The 21,093-nt window shown below is 35.5% G+C and overlaps 2 protein-coding genes across 5 annotated transcripts; one reads left to right on the top strand and one right to left on the bottom strand.

Annotated features, from left to right (window-relative positions):
• Positions 1–527: 527 nt before the first annotated feature.
• LOC106171588 (uncharacterized protein C1orf50 homolog) lies at positions 528–3,420 on the bottom strand. The gene is made up of 5 exons (XM_086995078.1): positions 3,246–3,420; positions 2,683–2,798; positions 2,050–2,136; positions 1,394–1,525; positions 528–1,045 (listed from the first exon to the last, which is right to left on the bottom strand). Exons 1-5 carry the CDS (start codon positions 3,268–3,270, stop codon positions 863–865), a joined length of 543 nt encoding a protein of 180 aa, XP_086851204.1. The 5' UTR covers positions 3,271–3,420; the 3' UTR covers positions 528–862.
• Positions 3,421–3,665: 245 nt separating this feature from the next.
• LOC106171610 (uncharacterized) lies at positions 3,666–19,473 on the top strand. Of its 4 annotated transcripts, none has more exons than XM_013552047.2 (15): positions 3,666–3,854; positions 9,892–10,043; positions 10,403–10,572; positions 10,878–10,983; positions 11,400–11,500; positions 11,941–12,102; positions 12,368–12,461; positions 12,796–12,859; positions 13,349–13,545; positions 13,919–14,169; positions 14,408–14,465; positions 14,683–14,897; positions 15,589–15,679; positions 16,175–16,292; positions 17,184–19,473. In XM_013552047.2, the coding sequence occupies exons 2-15, from the start codon at positions 9,932–9,934 to the stop codon at positions 17,401–17,403; spliced, it is 1,959 nt and encodes a 652-aa protein (XP_013407501.1). In that variant the 5' UTR covers positions 3,666–3,854; positions 9,892–9,931; the 3' UTR covers positions 17,404–19,473. The 4 variants fall into 4 exon arrangements, with proteins under 4 accessions (XP_013407501.1, XP_013407499.2, XP_013407500.2 ...); XM_013552045.2 differs by lacking the exon at positions 3,666–3,854 and adding an exon at positions 6,575–7,052; XM_013552046.2 differs by lacking the exon at positions 3,666–3,854 and adding an exon at positions 6,577–7,052 and having other exon boundaries at positions 13,922–14,169.
• The last annotated feature ends 1,620 nt before the right edge of the window (positions 19,474–21,093 follow it).

The following is a 21,093-nucleotide window of genomic DNA, read 5'->3' as shown; positions in this document are numbered from 1 at the left end:
TCTTTACTTTCTCTCAACCAATTTAAATAACTGTTTCTTAGAAAAAGAGAAATTAAACTAACATATCTGTTTTATTTTTACAAGACGAGGTTTGATGGTTCAAGTTAACAATAATTTAATTATTTGGTAAAAGTGATCCATATACAACTTGAGTTTTCACCCAATTTTCTTATAGACAAGTGCAATTACGGCATAATCATGTACAGTCATAATTGGTAAACTGATCCACATTTAAAAAATAAATTGAACAAAAACTATAAGAAAGTTAAGATGGGACACATTAAAATATAAGTTAAGCACCTGCTTTAAGGGTAAAAATTTAAAATAATTTCTGGATATCCATCAGAGTCATTAATTACCTTTCATAATTACATGGCTCTACTGCTTAATATTTATTTTAATCTGTTCATCCATTCCATTTACATTACCACTTTAATATTTAACTCCACTTACAGGTACATGTCACACAGTTGATTTTCTGCCATCACCAAACAGTAAAACTAGCTGTGTATGAAAAACACCCCCAATGATGATGAGGAAAAAATAATCTTTACTCTTCTTGCTGAGATACTGATGCTGGTATAATAAATGCATAATTCAATGGGCAAATCCACTTGTTGGATTTTTTCACTTCTTGACCTCAATAACGGTCAATAAAATAATAAAAATAAAAATAATGGTCAATAAAAATATCAGTTGTAAGATAATCTTCATCCTCTCCATCATTTGCCTGATTCTGAATAATAAAAACTGATTTCCTGATAAAAAATCAGTAAGAGGCCAAAAATCAGCAAGAAGCCATCAATAAGAGGCCATTAAAAGGACGATAATTATATCAGTAATAAACACTTCCCACTGACAGTCATTTACTACTGCTTGGCTCTGTTAAAACAGCATCCATAATGGCCTGCTGAGAGTTCAGTACTTTGTCTATCATAGCAATTTCTTTGGATCTCCTCTCCAGGTCTTCTACAGGGGTCCAGGACATGTCATGCTCCAGTCTGTAGGCAGCTAGGTAATGATGGGGGCAGGAGTCGCCCCATTCCTGGAGGAAAGAAGAGAAAATAGACACTTAATTGCACCAACCAGGCAGTGTTTGATGTTGGATGAAAGTTTGTATAGGATTTGGTGATTGTCAAAACTTTGGTGTTTGTCTGAATGTATTTCTAGCAAAGAAATGAGCAGAGGGAGATTTCACTTTTACTGATGACTTTTTAGATGCTACCCAATCAATGGAAAATGGACAAGACATTTAAAATATCTTTTATAGCCAAATAAGTTATCTTCAGCATCAGGCACAACTTTAATAGAAATCCTAATGAAAGACAGTCACCATGATTCTAAAATGGCTTTAGGTGTGCCCCACAACACAATACCACCATTTTAGACTTACCTGTGGAGAAATGATGGAGAAGTACTGTTGTCCTGAGTCCCTCTCATATAAATAATAGATGTGACCAGGTTTCTTTACCAAGTTACATGCTGCATGGTGCAGGTCAGCATTTCTCTTGGACTCCATCAATACCTGAGTGTGTGGAAATGAACTGATACAGCAAAATATTCAACTGGTGAATGGTACAGCATATAGTGCTTTAAACTAGCTTTGTTCTTTTGTAAGCAGACATAGCTGGTAATCTTTCCTTGGGAGTCCATAAGTTATTTGTTATTACTATAATAAAACTTAGAAATGTAATCACCTCCAAAAGTTTGACCACATTCACCTTCCTTCTCAAAGAGGTCACTTATCACTAAGGTAACAACCAAAAATCTACTGTAGTTTACAGATAAGCATGAAACATGTACACATAACTTCCATTTTGCGTTACAAAATCATTTCATTTTTAGCCATTTGCCTATTTGGACTTAAGAGGGCAGTCCTTCAAGTAAAATTAAGAGTAAGTCACAGGAGAGAATGTTTGTCAAGTTACTCCCATAACTAGAATAGTTATGGAGAAGCTTGCTAGCCAGAGTTCATCCCGTCATGTACAATGAAAGTGACTAATACAGGTCCATATCATTGTAGCAAGTAACAGAGATAGGATAACTTACCTTTTTGGCTTGTTCTTGAAGGAATCGAATCTGTTCTGCAATCACAGTTAATTTGCTGCCAGCGTTTGCCCTAGTGAATTCATCAGCCTGTGCAATGCAAACCAAACAAACACAACTTTTAGCTAATGCTGTATTTTTCCTCCATTTCAATAAATCATGCACAAGTTTTCTCAATCCTTCTACCGCCTAAGACTTTGTTATATTCCAAGTGATGGCCTATACTGCCTGGGGTAGTGCTAGCAATTTTTGTTGCTTAGCCAAATCACCACATTTTTGTCAATTTCTTATCAAAATGGTTAGAATTTGGCAAAAACTAGTCAAATCAGTCCCTTTTTCTTTAGGCAATTTAAGTAAGTTTTAGCATTTGGCTAAATTGGCGAGTGTTAGCGCTACCCCAGACAGCATTAATCATTGTTGTGCATACATTTAAGTTAATTTTCCTTAATTATAACCAAACTGAAGAAAAATTTAAGCCAGTGCAAAATGTTTAACAAAATCAAGGAAAAAAAACTGATTTTTTAATAGTTCACAATATATTCATCCAAATGAGGAAAGCATTTTCAGCTTACATCAACTTGTCTAAAGAAAGCCTGGATTCTATACATGTGTAAAACACCCTTCAATATAACTAACCTTCTGTACTTGTTTGGCTAACTCTACGATGTCCATTGGATCTGAACTTTTGTTGACAGCATTAACGTTGACCAGTTGAACACCACATGGGTTACTGTTAGACTCCACCAACGCCACTATAAATCAATAAGACATCAAACCTATTTACTCCTTCTATTGAACTGGATCCACGTGAAATTTATAGAGTAAATTTATAGTGTATAATAAATAAATAAATTCATTGATTAATTAAAAAGCTTGAGGCTGTTTATTATTTGCATTCAATACTAGTACATATCAAAATATTGGATAAGGGTGTTCATATAAATCCCATTAAAATACGGCCATTTTGCCACTATGTGTGTCAAAATTGTAAACGCAATTCAATTTACAGTAAACCAGATAAAACCAGTACTGTCCGCAGCCACATCAGTCACTCGCCGTTTACATAACGCTGCAAGTCAAGTTGCGTAAGTTCGTCACTCAGAAATCGGCTACAAGTTTTTAACTTTCAATGTTTTACATACAATTCAAATACGCCTCTTTCGTCACGTTTAAGAGAAATATTTTAATTAACCACATACCCGTAGTTGATATAGATGGATCCATTGCCGCAGTGCAGAAAAACAAAATTGTAGCAGACGCTTCTACTTCACAATGTCAACAGAAGAAATGAAGTCAACAGGAAGTGCAGACAGCTTTATACCCCCGGCAGTCCCGCACTGAATGCTTCTCAAGAGGAAACCAACTCCATATCTTTAAAGACTTTCTTGTCAATTTATTTCTTTTGGGCTATAATATTGCATTCAGGATTTACGATTTTGACCTTTTAGGAAATGTTTGTTAATAAAAATGTCTTTTCAAATGATGAACTCAAAATATGAAGATAAATGTGAAAATCAAACACCGGTCAAAAACACTGGGTCAAAAACAAGGTCACCGCATAGCACACCGCAACAAAAATTTGCTCAAAAGAGAAACATGACATGAAAAATAATAATTACCAAAAATATGTCTATTTTCATAAACCAAATTTTTTATACACACCCAACTTATATAATTTATGTAACACACATTAAACGCCGTTGTTCAATGTGTCACGAGGCAAAAAGCGTGTTGTCTCCTCGCACATGTAACCGGTTGTGTTTACGTTTCAAGTTTTAAGCATGAGTGGTCAACAGCAACCTGAATAGGTAAGGTAAATCTTGATCCTAGTTTTGGCGGGGAGAAGGGGAGGGACGAGGAGTGACATTCGTTTGGGATGTTATTGGTTCTGGCAATGTCAGTTTTAGAACCTCTTTTCTGGAACTTCCATCTTTTTGAATTTTAAGATATATAACATTGCTTGTTCAAGTAACGTTGCTTATGATTAGTTTGGCATATTTATTTTAGTAACTGGCCGTAATTTTATTTACTCTAAAAGAAAGTAATTTTTTAGATTATGATGACAGATATTTTATTCTTTTTTTTAAATTTTACTTATTTATTTATAATTTTTTAGATTATTATGACATGTATTTCATTATTTTTTTTTTTTACTTATTAGTACCACCAGCGTGTACGCTGGCGGTACTCATGGTTTTAGTCCCGACCCGTCTCGTCCGGCTCCGCCGGCTCCTGCGGCTCCGCCGGCTCCGTTTGCTCCGCCGGCTCCGTTTGCTCCGCCGGCTCCGCGTACTGGCGCCGGATACAAGTCACCGTTACCGCTTCTCCTCCTAGACCGCAAGGACCCCTGTCTCCATCTCTTGGATTTAGGTCACATATAACCTCAACTTGAACCCCCAAGTTTTTTTGTCTCAGTCGGTGCATTGACCTGGGCGTGACACTCGTTGAATTGCACCTTTGTCAAAATTTTTGAAAATTCAATACCAATTATCTACCCTACGGTAGGAATTATGGGAAAAATTTCTACAGACGACTGACCGAAAGTCATATGTGGAGATTTCAAATATGCCCTTGGATTTGACCTTTGACCTTTGTTTCAAGGTCAAACGGGCCAAAATTTTCAAAAAAACGAATTTTTTTACAAAAAAAAAATAATTTTTGCTGTTATTCAGACACTACACAGACTTAACCAATAATATTATTGGAAAGTGTTCCCCTTTGGGTCATCTTTCATCTCCGTGAATTCGGGGTCAATCAGTGCATTTTCACCGGAGTAGCGACCATAAGATACCACAACTGAAAACTGCCTATAATTCGGGAACCATTAATGCTAGAGACCCGTTCTTTTTTGCATTTTGTAGAGCATGTAAAGCCTAACACTGCTGATGGTCTCCGTTTTTTCGTATTCCATAAAGTTTTCGAGTTATGCTGTATCAAAAAGTACATTGTGGTTGTGAAAATTATAACATTTAGTCCCTTATATCTCCAAAACTGGCAGAGATAGGTCTATAGTTACTATTAAAGTTGAATAGGAAGTCACATACTGGCAATGTAAATGTGACCTTGAAATTGACCTTTGACCTACTTTTCACCATGAATTGAACTTTGCAAATTTTGGTTCCCTTTTATCTCCAAAACTGGCAGAGATAGGTCCATAGTTACTATTGAACTTGAGTAGAAAGTCATATACTGGCAATCTAAATGTGACCTTGAAATTGACCTTTGACCTACTTTTAACCATGAATTGAACTTTGCAAATTTTGTTCCCTTTTCTCTCCAAAACTGGCAGAGATAGGTCCATAGTTACTATTGACCTGGAATAGAAAGTCATTAGAGGCAATTTACTATGACCCTTGACCTACTTTTTACGATGAACTGAACTTTGATTGTACCATATTTTTTTTTTTTTTTTTTTTTTTTTGCATATTTTGAGAATTCTTGTTGATTGCATTTTATAGAGCTTGTCAAGCACAAGACTGGTGGTGGAGACCCTTTTTTTGGGTGGGGGGTCCATACGAATGCGCTTACTCCAGCTGGTGGTACAATATCCGGAGGCGGTATTGCCTCTCTGATCCTCTAGTTTATCGTAATTTATTTATATTTATTTATTTATTTATTTATTATTATTATTATCATTATTGTTATTATTATTATTATATTTGTTACTATTTATTTGAGGACAAAACATAAATACGGGTTTTAACTACTGTATATATCCATTTGTATTATATTGTATATTGTGTATTGTATTGTATTCTATTGTATATTGTCTTGTATATTGTATTGTATTGTATTGTATTGTATATACAAGCTCAGTAATAGTAAATAAAGGTCATACAAGCTACAGCCTACAGGAGTCAGCTAGATCCTTTAGTTTACCAGAAGAAGTATAAATAACTGGGATGTAGTTTACAGGAGTTCTACAAATTAGGGATACATTCAAAAGCAGATCATGAGATAAATGAAGATAGAGGAAAAAATAGTAAGAGATAAATGAATTGATAAACCCACAAGTAAGTGTTAACGGGAATGATTAACTCAACTCGGGTGGCTGGTTCAAAGTTTATTTTGACTTCCATACCAGTAAAATAGTATAAAACAAAACCCCCAGTGTCCTAGAGGGAGTTGTAAAAGACTGAAACGGAGAATAAACTAGAAGGTGTCTGTAATCTGAGACAACACAAGCCACAAGTCTCAGCCCTACCACCGTCTCAGTGCTCGAAATTGGCACGCACAGTTTTTATATAGTGACAGGTCATGTGATATAAGATTAGATGTCAAGAGATGTGCGCGTCCTTAGTAGTTACAAGAGTTAAAGTAGAAGTATTCAGAGAACAACCAATTATATTACACAGTCACATAAGGAAACTTACAGTTTATTTAGAATTAATTAGAGTAGGAACAGGGTTTACCTATTATACAGTAAGCCATCTAGGTGAGAAGTTCAAGCATATTAATTTCTGCCCCCTCCCCTCCCTCCCCCTCCCTCTCCCCCAAATAAAATGCCCACTTTCAGAATCTATTGACCATAGCAGATCGGTAATCGTGATATGTTTGAAGAAGTCAAAGCTGACAATACTGTCGGGTAGAAAGGAATGATTTGCACATTTTTCTTTGCACTTCTACTGAGATTTTACTTAGAATTTTGTGGGAAAAGTGCTGTTTCTGGTAGCTAAGGAGAAACAGTTTATGGTGGAACATGGTAGCAGGTGTACAATTACTAGTTTGAGTCACAGTTGCATAATCTAGCATTGTACATGCTCATTGTGAACTCCTCCAGGCTGCTACCTGTATGTTATTGTATTATACCTGTACTGTCAAGTCTCTAAGCTCTCCGGGGGTACCTTGACATTGGATGCAGCATATATGAGCCGTGTGTGTCACTGGACATTTTGAAGCAAAATGATGTCAAAAAGTATGAAAAAGACAGAGCTGCCAACTATCTCGTCAACGGTGGACTTAGTTGGTCATAGCTATGGCCAAATCACTGGACCTGGAGAAAACAAGTAAGATTTAGATACTCTGTTTAACAGGGCCACAGGGAGAGTTTTACGTGCACATGATGTTCACTGGTATTTCTCTGGCTAATGCTCTGCACATGTCTGTATTGGTTGTGCTAGAAATTTTGCACAAGAAAGAAAAGAAAAAAGGTGAAAAAATGAAAAAAATAACAACATCACCAACTGACCTCTGGTTAGAGAGTAGGACTTATAATTAGCAGGGGAAGATTTGAAGAAAATAGTTTTAAAAGATGTGTGATGTATAGATAACAAATAGACAAATAGAACTAATGTGATTTGCAAAATTTTTGAAAATAGAAAGCACATACTCAGTACCTGTAGAAAAAAACTTCTCCATTTGGGATACAAGAGTCATTACAAGTTATTTTATATAGAAGCAGTTACCAATACTGACAAGTACATGTAGTTTTAAGTATACCAGTAAGAATAATTTTAAGTTTATTTAATTGCTAGACTTTCTGAATTTGGGCAGCACATTTTGAGCATGTTTTTGTTATGAAGGTACATGTACCAGTACCTTTGAATCGAGTGTCAGTAGAGAGTGGGTTCCCAGTAACACAAATAAACCACTTCTACTAATTTCTTACATGATTCAAATAAAGCAACATGCCAAGGTGTAAACTGGATTCAACACTGGATCAGCCATAAAAGAGTTGTCAGCTGCACCTTCTTCAAATTTTGGCCGAAAATTTATCCCGGGAATTAATAGTCTCTTTGCCTCAGATTCCAGAGATTGACAGCTAGGTAACCTGGCTATTGCTGAAGAGTCACCTGTATAGAGCCCAGGTGTTTGATACAGCCAGTTAACCTGGTCTTGATTGCTACAAGAGGCTTATGAAAAACAATACCCCTCTTTTCTCCATAGGGTAATTACAGGTTTTATTAGGACTAGTCCAACTAGTATGTAATAGAAACCCCCTGGATGTGACAAATGCCCCAAGGTCTCTCTGTGGAATGATATTCATTAATATTAAATCATGCAGTGCCACATTCAGTAGATAATGGGTATTTTTCCAGTTAAAATAACTTTTTTTTTGCCAACCAAAGTCAAAATGAGATTTTAGGAGTTAAATGGATTAGACCATTATACTTGTAATGAAAATCATGACATGTATCTTTATGTATGAAAAAGAAAGAAATCAGTTCAAATGGTCAGTATACATCTTGTTTTCCCTCAGTACTTTACATGTAGTCAATAGCCAACCTGGGCTCCGTATCTCGAAAGGTGCAAATGCACCTCGATTCCATGGCCCCGTATCTCGAAATAGAATCAGTTATGGAATCGAGACACTAATGCGCGTGCGCAACATAGCGAACCTTTCGAGATACGGAGCCCTGATAGCACTTTCTTGATAAGGCCACCTCACCACAACATACACCAGAGAGTATTCTAGCTGAGAGCATAACAAAATGTAATAAAAAGGGATCAATTAATTCATCACAAAAGAAACTGGTTATCCCATAATGACCTTTCCACAGAAACATCAGGGTTGTCATGGTAATGCCTATAATGCCCTCACTTAGGAAACATGCAGAAGGGATTTTTGTGTAGGCGGGGGTGTTGATAAATTATTGCAGCGTTGTGGTGCAATAGAATATAGGAATTAAGATAGGAAAGAATAAAGGAATGTTGCATTCATATGTATGCTGAAAAAAGAAAAGAGAAAAGTCAATGTGACTACAGTAGTGTGACAAAGGTGTAATCTGATCACAAAGAAGTTGTACCTAGATAGTTTCAGGTGAGTTGTGTCTTTGAAAAACATCTGGAAAGAGGGTCTGAGAAGTTCCTGATTTTTAAAAGTTATGTCAAAGCAGATTACGTCAGGTTTTGTGAGATGGGGAAATTTCACAATGAGAGGCTATGATTATTATTATAATAGTACTTGATGATGTATTTGATGTCAAATTTTTCTCACGCAATCCCACCAAATGTCACCAATATAATAACAGTTTCATTAATAGCAGAACTTTAAAAACTACCAAAGGGTGCCATTTCATAGTCCCCCCTAAGTGGATATTTTCTTCTTGCTTTCTGTGCCTTGGTCTAATTGCGGATGCAGCAGTCATGCCTTATACATTACTATAATGTCAGTTTGGTGGACTTTTACCAACTGGAGAGGACTCATATAATTAGATAGATCAATTTACAACCAGGAGTTTGAGAAGATGCAGTTTAAAAGTTTTTTTTTTTTTTTTTTTTTTTTTTTTTTTTTTTTTTTTTTTTTTTTTTGGCTGAACAAAAGATTAATTTGGTTTATCCCTTTGCATGTTGACTTGATTTTAGTCAAATAAGAAACTAGTTAAAGTGTGTCATAAGGCATCCATGCTTGCTTTAAAAGTATACCACTAAATGTGAGAAGGTCAAGAAAAATGCTTATAATTAACTCATAACAATTTAACCAAGTTGATTAGATTATTTTTCAGCTGTGTTGTCATGGTAACATACTTATCTGTCTGACTGTCTATTCATTCATCCGTTCTGTCATGGTGGTTATTCCATGGTCAAATGATATTTTAGAAACATTCAATTTTTAATCAAATTATGTCAAACTATGGTGAAATTATCAGTGTCTGAATTGTAATGTTGCCTGAACCTCTTTAATTCTTTTTTTCATGAATGGTGCCATTAAACGAATTTAATCTCATCTCCGAGGTTTAATTGCTAGGGTCCTGTAGCGATGGCGCATGTGGCAGCAGAGAGACCATCAGGAAATTAGTGGCATCGTTTTTAAATGGAGTCAGCTATATTTAGTGTGGTGGATCATTTAGTCCACAGATCATCTGTTCTGAGTACATTCATTCATTCATGTTTTCATCATTTCAGAGCAGTCCCTCCACCGCCGGTGTTCAAGCCAAGCCGCGGAATGGAGCTCATCTTTCACAATGTTAACTTGTCCATTAACAAAAAAAAGATTCTCCACAATGTGGCTGGCATTGCCAAGCCAGGAGAAATGTTGGCAGTTATGGGACCCAGTGGTAGGCTATTTTTTAATGAAGTCTTTATACATTTTAATTATTGGCTTTTTTGCCTGCTTGAATGTGAAGAACTTTAGGTTGCTCTTTGGATTTCAAATGTACAGTACTTGTATACCAGTTTTTTGTATTTAATTCAATACCAAGAGGAGGTATCTTAATCTGATTGCATTCAGCGAGAGTACCCGCAGAGTTGGAGCGATCTGCTTAGAAAACATTATAAATTAGGATTTATTTATTATTTAATTGTAGCTGATGCGATACCATTTTGCCATTTGCAGTATATATTTCTTGTTTTTAGCAGCTCTGTGACTGTCTGATATCAAACTATGCTAAATTATTATTATGTTTTTTTAACAAAGGCTCAGGAAAGACTACTCTTCTTTCGACCATTGCTGGTCGCCTAGCCAGAGAGACTGGGGACGTTCTTCTCAATGGACAGCCAGTTGATAAGCGTATGAGGAGGAAGATCTGCTATGTTCTACAGTCTGATATATTCTTTGCTAATTTAACACTGAAGGAAACACTTGTGGTATGTGAGAGGTGTAGAACCTTCTTCTCTCCTTAACTGCTTTTAAAATGATTCCTGTGCTATTTACTGGTGCAGCTTTACACATTGTTACATTGCTTTATATCCTAGATTTAAGAGTTTTAAAAGTGAATGAGTTCCAGTAAACACATATATAATACACTCTGACATTGCAAAGTATCATGGCTACCTGACAAGACTGATAAGATAATAGCGACACTAGCTACACTTCTTATAAACTTTTCTTCAGAGGATTGGAGAGTTCCTTAAAGTAAGAGCAGCTGTAAAATAAATCTTCTATATTTCAGTACACTGCTCTCCTGCGGCTCCCTGATAGCATGCCACACAAGGACAAGATGGCCAGAGTAGACGAGATCGTGGAGTCTTTAGACATGAGAAAATGCCTTAACACATGTGAGTTTAAATAAATATTTAACCAGAATCAAAATAAAGAGATAAAGAAATTGATTAATTCATTTTGATTAATTATAATCAAAAATATCACTAAGAAATTAACCACTTGGTTAATTAATCTAAATGTGGCAATGTTTATTTAAAGGCTAACAGTAAATGTTTTTCTCATTTGCCAAATTTTGAAAATGAAAATTTATAATTAATGGTAGAGAATTAACTCCTTTTTTTGGTGCTTCAGAATATATTTTGATCAAAATGAATATTTTTATGTGTAAGATTTAATGGATGAAATAATGAATTAATTTTAAACAAAGTAATATTCTGATTAAAAAATTCAAGTAAAATTTTCATCTATCTAATCAATTAAATATTTTGGGGGTTGTGATAACTGACACCTGTTGCTTTCCATCCTCCAGTAATAGGTAATGTTTGGCAGCGGGGACTCTCAGGAGGGGAAAAGAAGAGAGCCAACATCGCCTGCGAACTTTTGACCAACCCCACTATCATGTTACTAGATGTGAGTTAGAAAAAAAAGTTCCTCTTTATCTTGTGGATTATTTTTGGCTGTCAGCTCTAGTTATTCATTTACTTTAGATTGTTCCTGTCAAATGTATCTAACAAAATAAAAGGAAAGTAGAATTGAAACTGTCACAGTGAAAAAATGTTAAAAAAAAAAAAAGAAAAAAACTAATATCATTGTCCCAAAAAAGTTCTAAGGCATATTGTAAAAATGGACAGATATTGATCATGACCAGACATATTTTTGATTTCTTTAAATTTCTTTTAATGTTCATGCAAGTATAGTTTATGTACTGCAAGTGTAGTATATTTTACTCCATGAATAGCATATGTACTCCATTAATACAATTATCTACTACAAGTAAGTTTAGTAAAAAATCTACTACAAGTATAGCACATACACTATAAATATATAACATGTACTAATGTACTGTTCAGGAGCCTACATCTGGTCTGGACTCTAGTACTGCCTACAGTCTGATGACCTCAATGAAGGAATACACAGAGAGCCATAACAAGACTGTGGTGACCACCATCCACCAACCTTCCAGTCAAATATTTCACATGTTTGACAGGTTATTGTTGCTATGTGAAGGACATGTGAGTACATGTGCCCCCCCCCCCCCCCCCCCCAACATTGCACACACGCCTCTTCGCAAGTCCAGTATTCCATTTTTGCAGAATACTGCTAGTTAGTCTCGTAATTGTACTGTGAGAACTGTTAGATTGGTGTTCCCTTCCTGCCTCTCACCCACATATGGACAAAATATGTTATTTGAAAACAACTTCAAATATTACTGAAAAAAAAAAACATTTTGCTTAAACAAGCTTTATGTATTGATTCACTGTTTATTTCTACATTTAGGTAGCTTACTTTGGAGACGCCCACAAGGTAGTGGACTTTTTTGACAGTATAGGCCTTCCCTGTACTCCTCACTACAACCCTGCTGATTTTATGTGTAGGTATTCTCTCTCTCTCTCTCTCTCTCTCTCTCTCACTCTCTCTCTCTCTCTCTCACACACACACACACACACACACACACACACACACACACACACACACACACACACACACACGTTAACAGGCACCATTGATATGGACACTGATATGGTTAGTGAGAGATATTTACAATTAGCCCCTGGGAAATTATCCCGTAATATAGATTTTACAACCGCTACCAGATATACTTTGCTCTTTGAATATCACATGAAATAGTCGAGAAAAGTCTTAGTTAAACTTGTTAGCCATCGTTATCAGTTTTGTCTGGTGTAACACTGTTTTTTCTCCTCCAGTGGAGAAGGTAAAAGAGAGTGAAGAGATCCAAAATCTTATCATTGAGAATGCTGATGCCCGCAGGTAATTCTTTGCATTCAGACTTCTTGTAAAATCATAAATGACAGGTAAATAACATATTACACTGTTTACACATCAGGCCCTTAAAGGTGCATTTGAAATCAGTCTTTTGCCTTGAATGCCAACCAAATGCCACCATATAGTTTTAAATAGTAGAACTTGGATAAATACCAAAAGCAATTTTTTCATGTAACCCATAAAAATGATATTTGATGTATTTTTCTGCTTGCTTTCTGCTGTATATAAACGGGACAGATAAGTACTAGTAGGTCAAATTTACAAACAAAATTTTGAAGAAGGTACATTTTAAAGCTCATCTTTGGCAGATTGAGTAATTAATTGGGTTTGTCTCTTGGAATATGTCAAATTGATTTGAGTCGTCAGAAACTAGTAGAATTGGTTTATATGCGTTACTGGAAATTTATGCTCTATCGGCGCTCAGGAAAGAGGGCTTCTCGTTCACCTTTATTTTCATCTTATCTATTTTCACAGACAGACAGACCAGTGGCCAAAGGAACTGAAAAAACTGGACCACAAACTGGCTCTGACCAGCACCCCAGCGGCAGATAGCTTTACCAAGACAGCCGAGGAAAAAGTGGAACAAAATGGCCGACCGGCTACCAACGGCGATTTGGTTGAAATGAAGCTGGGAAATAACATAAGACATGACAGCCAGATCATAAGAAATGGTTTGACAAGTTTTGTTTGCATGTTTATTGTAGTTTAAAATTAATTGTCATTGGTTAAGTATTTCAATTAGGTGGTCAGAATAATTCTGAATTTTGTTTTTGAACTATTGAAAAAAATAATTCTTTGATTATTTTATGATAAAGTTTTTCTTTGACTTGAGATAAGAATGAAGATAATGAAATTCAATGGTGAAATTGTTTTAATATTTTACATATTGTTTTTAATGGAAATTTCATTAACAACTCATCATTTTTAAAGATGATGCATTCATCAGAAAAAAATATTAGGAAAACATGATAAGGAAAACACGATTGATATAATTATATTATCATTGATAGAAGAATTATAAGTAAATTTTTGATTTGATTTAAGCAGATTCGGAAATCTCCATACTAATCCCAGATGAGATGGCAGTCAAGTATAACAAACAAAAGGACCAAAGATGGCCAACGTCATGGTGGACCCAGTATCAGGTTCTCACCAGAAGGAATTTTACCCAATCAAAAGCTAGGATTTGGTCAAAGATAAATTTGGTGCAGAGCGTTATTATTGCATCCGTTGTTGGGTTGCTATGGTTTCAGTTGCCAAGGACAGAAGACACTGTGTCAGACAGACTAGGAGTGGTAAGAAAGAGAGAAAGGGAGGGCAGGGATGGGACTGGAGAGAGAGAGAGAGAGACGACAGAGAGACGAAAGAGAGAACAAGAGAGATAGAGAGCGATCGAGAAGGAGAGACAACAAGAGAGAGAGAGAGAAAAGAGAGAGTTTTTTTTCTGACAAGTATTAAAAAACTTTTTTATGTCATTAAATGTAAATAACACAATTTTGATTATAACACATTCAATGAGTTCTTTTCTTTCAGATATTTTTTACATATGTGTACTGGTCTTTCGTACCAATGTTTGATGCCATTACATCGTGTGAGTATAATTCTTTTTATGAAGTTAACTTTCAATGATCCTGACTTAATGTCAACAGGATTTATAGAATCCTCCCATTTGAAAAAAAAAGGATAGAATCCTATAAAATCTTGATTCAAAGCTTCCTGACCAAAAGGGTGTATTTTAACCCCACAAACACTGCCACCCCCTTCCCCAGCCTACAGTAATGTCTAAAATAACATCACTTATTATTCAGTCCCAGAGGAGCGGGTAGTGATCAACAAGGAGAGGTCATCAGGTGCGTACCGTCTCTCTGCTTACTACTGTGCCAAAATGACCAGTGAGTTACCTCTAATCCTGGTGCTCCCCACTGGGTTTACAATCTTAGTGTTCTGGATGGCAGGCCTCAATGGAGTGGTGGGATTCTTTGGGATGTGGGCCACTATTATGTTGACTTCAATATTAACTCAGGTAATGTTGTTTGATTTAGTGTGTGTTTGTGCATGCGTGCGTGTGTGTGCATGCGTGCGTGCTTGCCCATATGGACTTGAATGTTTACTCTGAAGTGCTGAATAATAGCGCTGGCACGATTTTTTTTTTCCGGAAAATTTTCCACTCGGCCCGATCTTATTTCCCCCGGCACGTACACTTGAAAAATAAGGCCAATCATGTATAACGCAAAAGGTATTCCCCACTCTCATGTTTCAGTTTGCTCAGTTAGATAATTTGGTTGTCATGTTAAGTTCCTACTGTGGACTTGTGATGGACTATATTTGATTTAATAATAAGAATAAAAATATTTATTGCAACTCATATTGGTTGAATTGTACAATAGAAGGGTTTAACCAGCTATATCATACCTTTGAACTAGTAGCAATATGACCCATTTCTCTCACACACACACACACAGAAAAAAATACAGATATATCCAGACTATTAGTGTGATGTGTTATGACTCATTTATTTACAAATTCCAAGCCCCAAGGTTGAGTTGTGTTTTTTTTTTATTTTATTGTAAACAGTTACACTGAATAACATATTTACATCAATCCCAAATGTAGATTTAGATATACATCACTTTACACTGAGCTTGAGTTTTGCAATTCTGTTTGTTAATCGATTTATTTATTTTATTTTATTTATTTTTGTCATATTTTTCTAGGGTATTGGTTTTGTGATAGGAATGACAGTTTTGGATTTGAAGCTATCAATCTCAACAGCGGCCATATTTATGTTGAGTAGTATGTTAGCTGGTGAGTGAACTTGTCAAATGTTGGTGATCAATGAAGCATACAGCACTAGAAAAGCACTCCGAGAGCGCAGACTTCGGCCAAGGCAGCAATTTATTATTATTATTGAATATTGATTGATTAATGATCCAGATCAACACCAAAAACTAATCATCTGTTCCTTGACCCACTTCTAACAGTTTCTGAGAATTTCATTCAAATCGGTCCATAACTTTTTGAGTTATGTTGATGACAGACAAGCAAACAAATGGGGGTGAAAACATAACCTCCTTGGTGAAGGTAATAAGAGTAAGACTACTGTTACAGTATTAAAGCATGGCTAAGAGCTGCTTGTTTTCAGATACATGAAGTATCTTTTTTGGCAATAATTATGAAAATATTTTTGATTAACTCGGCTAAAATATAAGAGTGAGATAAAAGAGGAGAGCAAATTTAAGAATAACTACCTTATTATTTATTTGTTAAATTTTTCAAAAAAAAAAACTTGTTTGATTGCAGGAGGATATTACACACGAAACATTCCTTTCTGGCTGGATTGGATCAAGTACCTGTCCTTTATCAACTACTGCTATCACACTGGGGTAATACTGGAGTTCACAGGAGCAGAGCCCTTCAGGTAAGTCCTGTTTATATTGAAGATAGGACCACCTTTCTTTTATCAACTACTGCTATCACACTGGGATAATACTGGAGTTCACAGGAGCAGAGCCCTTCAGGTAAGTCCTGTTTATATTGAAGATGGGACCACCTTTCTTTTATCAACTACTGCTATCACACTGGGATAATACTGGAGTTTACAGGAGCAGAGCCCTTCAGGTAAGCCCTGTTTATATTGAAGATAGGACCACCTTTCTTTTATCAACTACTGCTATCATACTGGGATAATACTGGAGTTTACAGGAGCAGAGCCCTTCAGGTAAGCCCTGTTTATATTGAAGATAGGCCCATCCTTCTTGGTTCATTCCTTTTGTGCAGGTTTTCTGATTAAGCTTAGCCTTCTACTGGTAACTTGGACATAATGATTATGTTCACTTGCATTGTCAGTTTTAGTATTGATTTACAATTTTTGATTTTTATTTCTGATTTAAGTAAAAAATTCAGTTGTTTTACTGGCAGGTTTTCAACTTCAGCAACCCCCATTCATGTGAAAACTGAAACATTTCTTCCTTCTTTTCTTTTACAACCCAAAATCATGTCTGTGGTTTAAGTGGCACTTGAAAAAAATCCTTGCTGCCTGTGGATCGAGTGATTGGCTTAGTCAGATAACTTATAGATAAGAGTCAGCTAGTCTGAGAGAGATTTTCCTGTCTCCATTCAACATCAGACTCAAGTTTTTACCATTTTCACAGCCAACTGCTATTATATATAAAAGTTTCCTTTTCTACACCAAATATCCTATTTGCCAATTGATAACCTTGATGTTTTATGTAGAGTACAAACAAAATGTTCAATTTTCCCAACGTCTCCAATTTCAATAAATATACAAATATTTGTCATATTTTCACAGCTGTTTGGGCAACCACACCACAGCGTACGCAGACTGTCTCCATGACAATAACCTTGGCCTGAACTTGAATGGCACGCTGTACTTTAAGTCAGAGGCAGTTCTGGAGCAGATGGGTATCACATGGCCTCTGTGGCTCTATGTCCTGGTCATCGCTGTGGCAACCATTATAGTGAGGCTGACTGCATATCTCATCCTGAGATTCATCAGGAAACCTCACTGATTAGTGGGAGAATTTCGTCAGCTGTGTGAGGTTATAAGCCTAAAGTACTGATTTTTCTTCAATGAACAGCTTATATGGAAATTCTTAGTATGTCTGTCTAGAGCTTTTTTAATATTAGCTGTTTATTGAAGAAATATTACTTCTGTATTCTTACTGATTAGGAAGTATTGCTATGTATGAAAGGGGGAGTCAATAACTTGGAGCATGACATGAAGAATATCTAAGAGTGAAAATCACAATAAGTGTTATATATATATATATAACACTTATTGTGAAAATCACAATATAGTCATATAATTCTATACAATAACATGGACATTTGACCTTGTAAGGTGCAGTGTTCATTCACTCTCATTGACACATCCTTCCACCTGTTGACTTAGTTTATCAAAAACTGGTGTATCTAACTCTTTATTCTCCCTTTTTAGTAAAAGGAAGAAGGTTTGGTGTTTTATTCTCTTTTTATATTCCAAGTCATTAATATACATCTGACAATTCATCTTGTAGCAGCATTTTGTTGGAAAGAAATTATTTCCTTCATTCATGTGATAATTTTCTTTTATGTTTGTGAATGGAAACTTTGTTTGAATCTTCTGGAATCTCAAAATTTTCTTTACTAACACATATTGTACTTGTAAATTTTTTCTTTTTTGAAAGGAGAACACATTTGCACAGTTCTTCCTGTTTTTCTGCTTTTTTATTTTGTCTGCTGCCATAATATAAACTAACTTTCTTTACTAAGGAAACTGTTATAGGTGTTCATTGCTCTTCTTTTTATTCTGAATTTATGGTTTCATGTCAAATATACTCATTTTTTTTTATGTTCAGATCACTCCAAATAGCTGATGCTTTATATACTAGCCTTGCTAATGTTTTTTAATGTATCTTCCCTCAAATATTTATTCTCAGTTTACATTACTTTCTAAGTTTTGTTTTCATGTATACAGAATTTAATTATAACACCCATTGTTGTGAAATGCATGCTTAAATAGTGGTTTCTAAGAAGATTTAATTTATCAAAATTGTATTTTCTGTTTCTTTTATTTATTTATGTATTTATTTATTTATTTATTTACTTATTTATTTGTGTTTATTTTCATAGAAATATGTTTCTTTATATAATTAAGTGGATGCCATACCCAACTGATTTGTTGCTGTTAAACATGACTCATTCTAATTCTCAAATGTTAGAAATATGAACTAGACAATTTTTTCTTTCAGAAATCTCATCCCATATTTACTTAATGCTTTTTTACGTATATAAGATAGAGTATATTGAAGAAGTTAAACTTGGAAAGATAGATTTTGCTTATTTTACAAAACTTCGTTGGTGGTACTTAATAAGGTGGCCAGTGCCTCTCTGATTTTCTGAAGGTTACAATCATGCCACTTTCGTATTATTTTTTATTATCTTAGCAGCCTTTTCATGTTTGTGTATAGGGTACTTAATTCATCAATAGTGAAACCGGTGTTTCAGGAATGGTAGTCCTAGCAATGGAAGTCAGGGCTTTCATATAATTAGTACGGGTTACGGTAAGTCGTAGTATTGCGGTTAGTAAATGGGACGAATGTCACCTGTACAAAGTAATGGGGAATGAAATGCGGTTCCTAGTGGACTACCATTCCTGTCACACTGGTGTTTTTTTCTCAATATTAATATAAGCGGATAAAAATTATAGACCATTATACACTGTCAATGAGCAAGTATTTCCAATGTGCACTGATGAATATAAAATATTATACTTTATGTCAAACTCGTTTACTTTCTAAGTGTAAGAAAAGGTAAAAGACATTATTTTGCAAAAAAACTTCATTTAGCTTTAAATTATGTCTTGATGTTGATGATACATACATATATATATAGTGATTGATAACTTCTTAGTTGCATGTAATTTCTTTATGTTGATGAAAACATGACAAGCGAAATAATACAGGATGGTAATATATATTGAATGATTTTGATCTAACAAGATCAGATAAAATAAAAAAATCCATGAATCATCTAGTGTTCGTGTTTAAGATTGAAACTTTAATTTAAATAATATGAAAATAAATAATCACTTTATCATGGGTTCGTATTTATGTTTAAAACTTACATTGCCAGACAACAATAGACATGAAGTTGGTACATGTGTCAGTACATTCGCGTTCTTCAAGAACATATATACATGTAGTATGGTGTTATAATTGTACCCGCTGATGTCAGAGACCCGTGAAATACTGTACAAAAGGTGTGCTTTTCAACATTTTAGACTACTAACGCGCCCTGTGTTCAGACTGAATTATAATGGCATGTGCCGCGTCTGAACGTAATCCTCGACGACCTGCGGTCCGGTGCACGTGACCCCTGTGGACGTCTCTCCTTCAGATCTGGGGCCCACTGAACACTTCCGTGAGTTCTACCACCAGTAGTTCTGTCTGATTAAACGCAAGCACGCACGACTGCCATCTTGCCAAAATCTTAGAGAAAACATTTAATGTTTCCTGCTAATGGTGTACTTTGGAAGTTGACTTAAGTGGCCTGTGACAAATCTTTGTACTTGACATATCCGCATATGTGTCATTTTGTTGCTCATCATCATAACCTGTGTACTTATATTTGTATAACTAGTCACGTCAGAGACTATGAAGTACAATAATATCAATACTGTGCGTGAACTAAACCTGGCGGTGGTTCAAGCACTCAAAGCCTACATATAAATTAAAAACAAAGACAACTAGAAAAGCACTCCCGACAGCGCAGACCTCCGCCAAGGCAGCGATTTTCATTATTATTGATGATTGATTAATTATTGATCCGGATCACCACCAAAAACTAATCATCTCTTCCTTGGCCCACTTCTGACAGTTCCTGAAAATTTCATCAAAATCGGTCCATAACTTTTGGAGTTATGTTGATGACATACAGACAAACAGGGGTGAAAACATAACCTCCTTGGCGGAGGTTATTACTCTTAAAATTAAAAAAACAAAGGTTATTTGGCCTGTTTCTATATCACCTTGTCCACAAAGACGACAAGGATAAGAGCTCGGTCCCGAGAAACTATAGCATGATTTGTATACATACATGCCCGGTATGTTATGCGACAGCGTAACCTTTTTCTAAAGATCACACTTTAGTTAACAACAAGCTAATTTTCGTGATATATTCGATCCAAAGATAGTACGATATTCTCTGGGAATGGGCTCTAATTTCTTGCGCTCACGGGGGTGTCTCGATAGTCCGAAGGTTCATTGATTCGAAAAATAGTAACATTTTCATCGGCTTTTTAACCAAGGGTTCATTGGTGCCAAGGTTCTATAGCGAACATTCGGACCAATGAACCTCGGACTATAGAACCTTCGGACTATTGCTACGGCCCCGCGCTCACGATATAAGCGTGTTCGAGTTTTATACGTAGTTTCACATGGTGACACAAATAATTTCAGCAATCTAAGAACATATAGATGGCAAATGAACGTATATAGATTTTTCACGATTGCTTTATTTCACGCGTCCCATTTCTGGAGTTTATTGAAATTTCAATCAATAAAACGAGAAGGTTGACTCAATTCACTTTTGATCTGTTGCATAGGTGGTAAAGGATAGACATAAGTGACAATTTCCGCCTAAGAGAAAAGACTTAAATAAAGACTTTAAAACAAGGAGAAAAGCCTTCATGATAATGACGAGTAAAAAAAGTTGTCAAA

The sequence above is a fragment of the Lingula anatina genome, chromosome 9, assembly GCF_051362555.1.
Source record: "Lingula anatina isolate TDL-2025a chromosome 9, LinAna3.0, whole genome shotgun sequence".
NCBI lineage: Eukaryota > Metazoa > Brachiopoda > Lingulata > Lingulida > Lingulidae > Lingula > Lingula anatina.
The sequence above is the reverse complement of the archived record's forward strand: the minus strand, read 5'-3'. Positions and strand labels throughout refer to the sequence as shown.

Excerpts from the sequence above, each read along its gene's own strand:
- LOC106171588 (XM_086995078.1), bottom strand. The coding sequence starts at position 3,270 with ATGGATCCATCTATATCAACTACGG. Across the intron at positions 2,799-3,245 it reads TCCATCTATATCAACTACGG|TGGCGTTGGTGGAGTCTAAC; the intron begins GTATGTGGTTAA and ends ATTGATTTATAG. Across the intron at positions 1,526-2,049 it reads TTCAAGAACAAGCCAAAAAG|GTATTGATGGAGTCCAAGAG; the intron begins GTAAGTTATCCT and ends CCACACACTCAG.
- LOC106171610 (XM_013552045.2), top strand. The coding sequence starts at position 6,949 with ATGATGTCAAAAAGTATGAAAAAGACAGAGCTGCCAACTATCTCGTCA. Across the intron at positions 10,573-10,877 it reads CACTGAAGGAAACACTTGTG|TACACTGCTCTCCTGCGGCT; the intron begins GTATGTGAGAGG and ends TCTATATTTCAG. Across the intron at positions 14,898-15,588 it reads TGACTTCAATATTAACTCAG|GGTATTGGTTTTGTGATAGG; the intron begins GTAATGTTGTTT and ends ATATTTTTCTAG.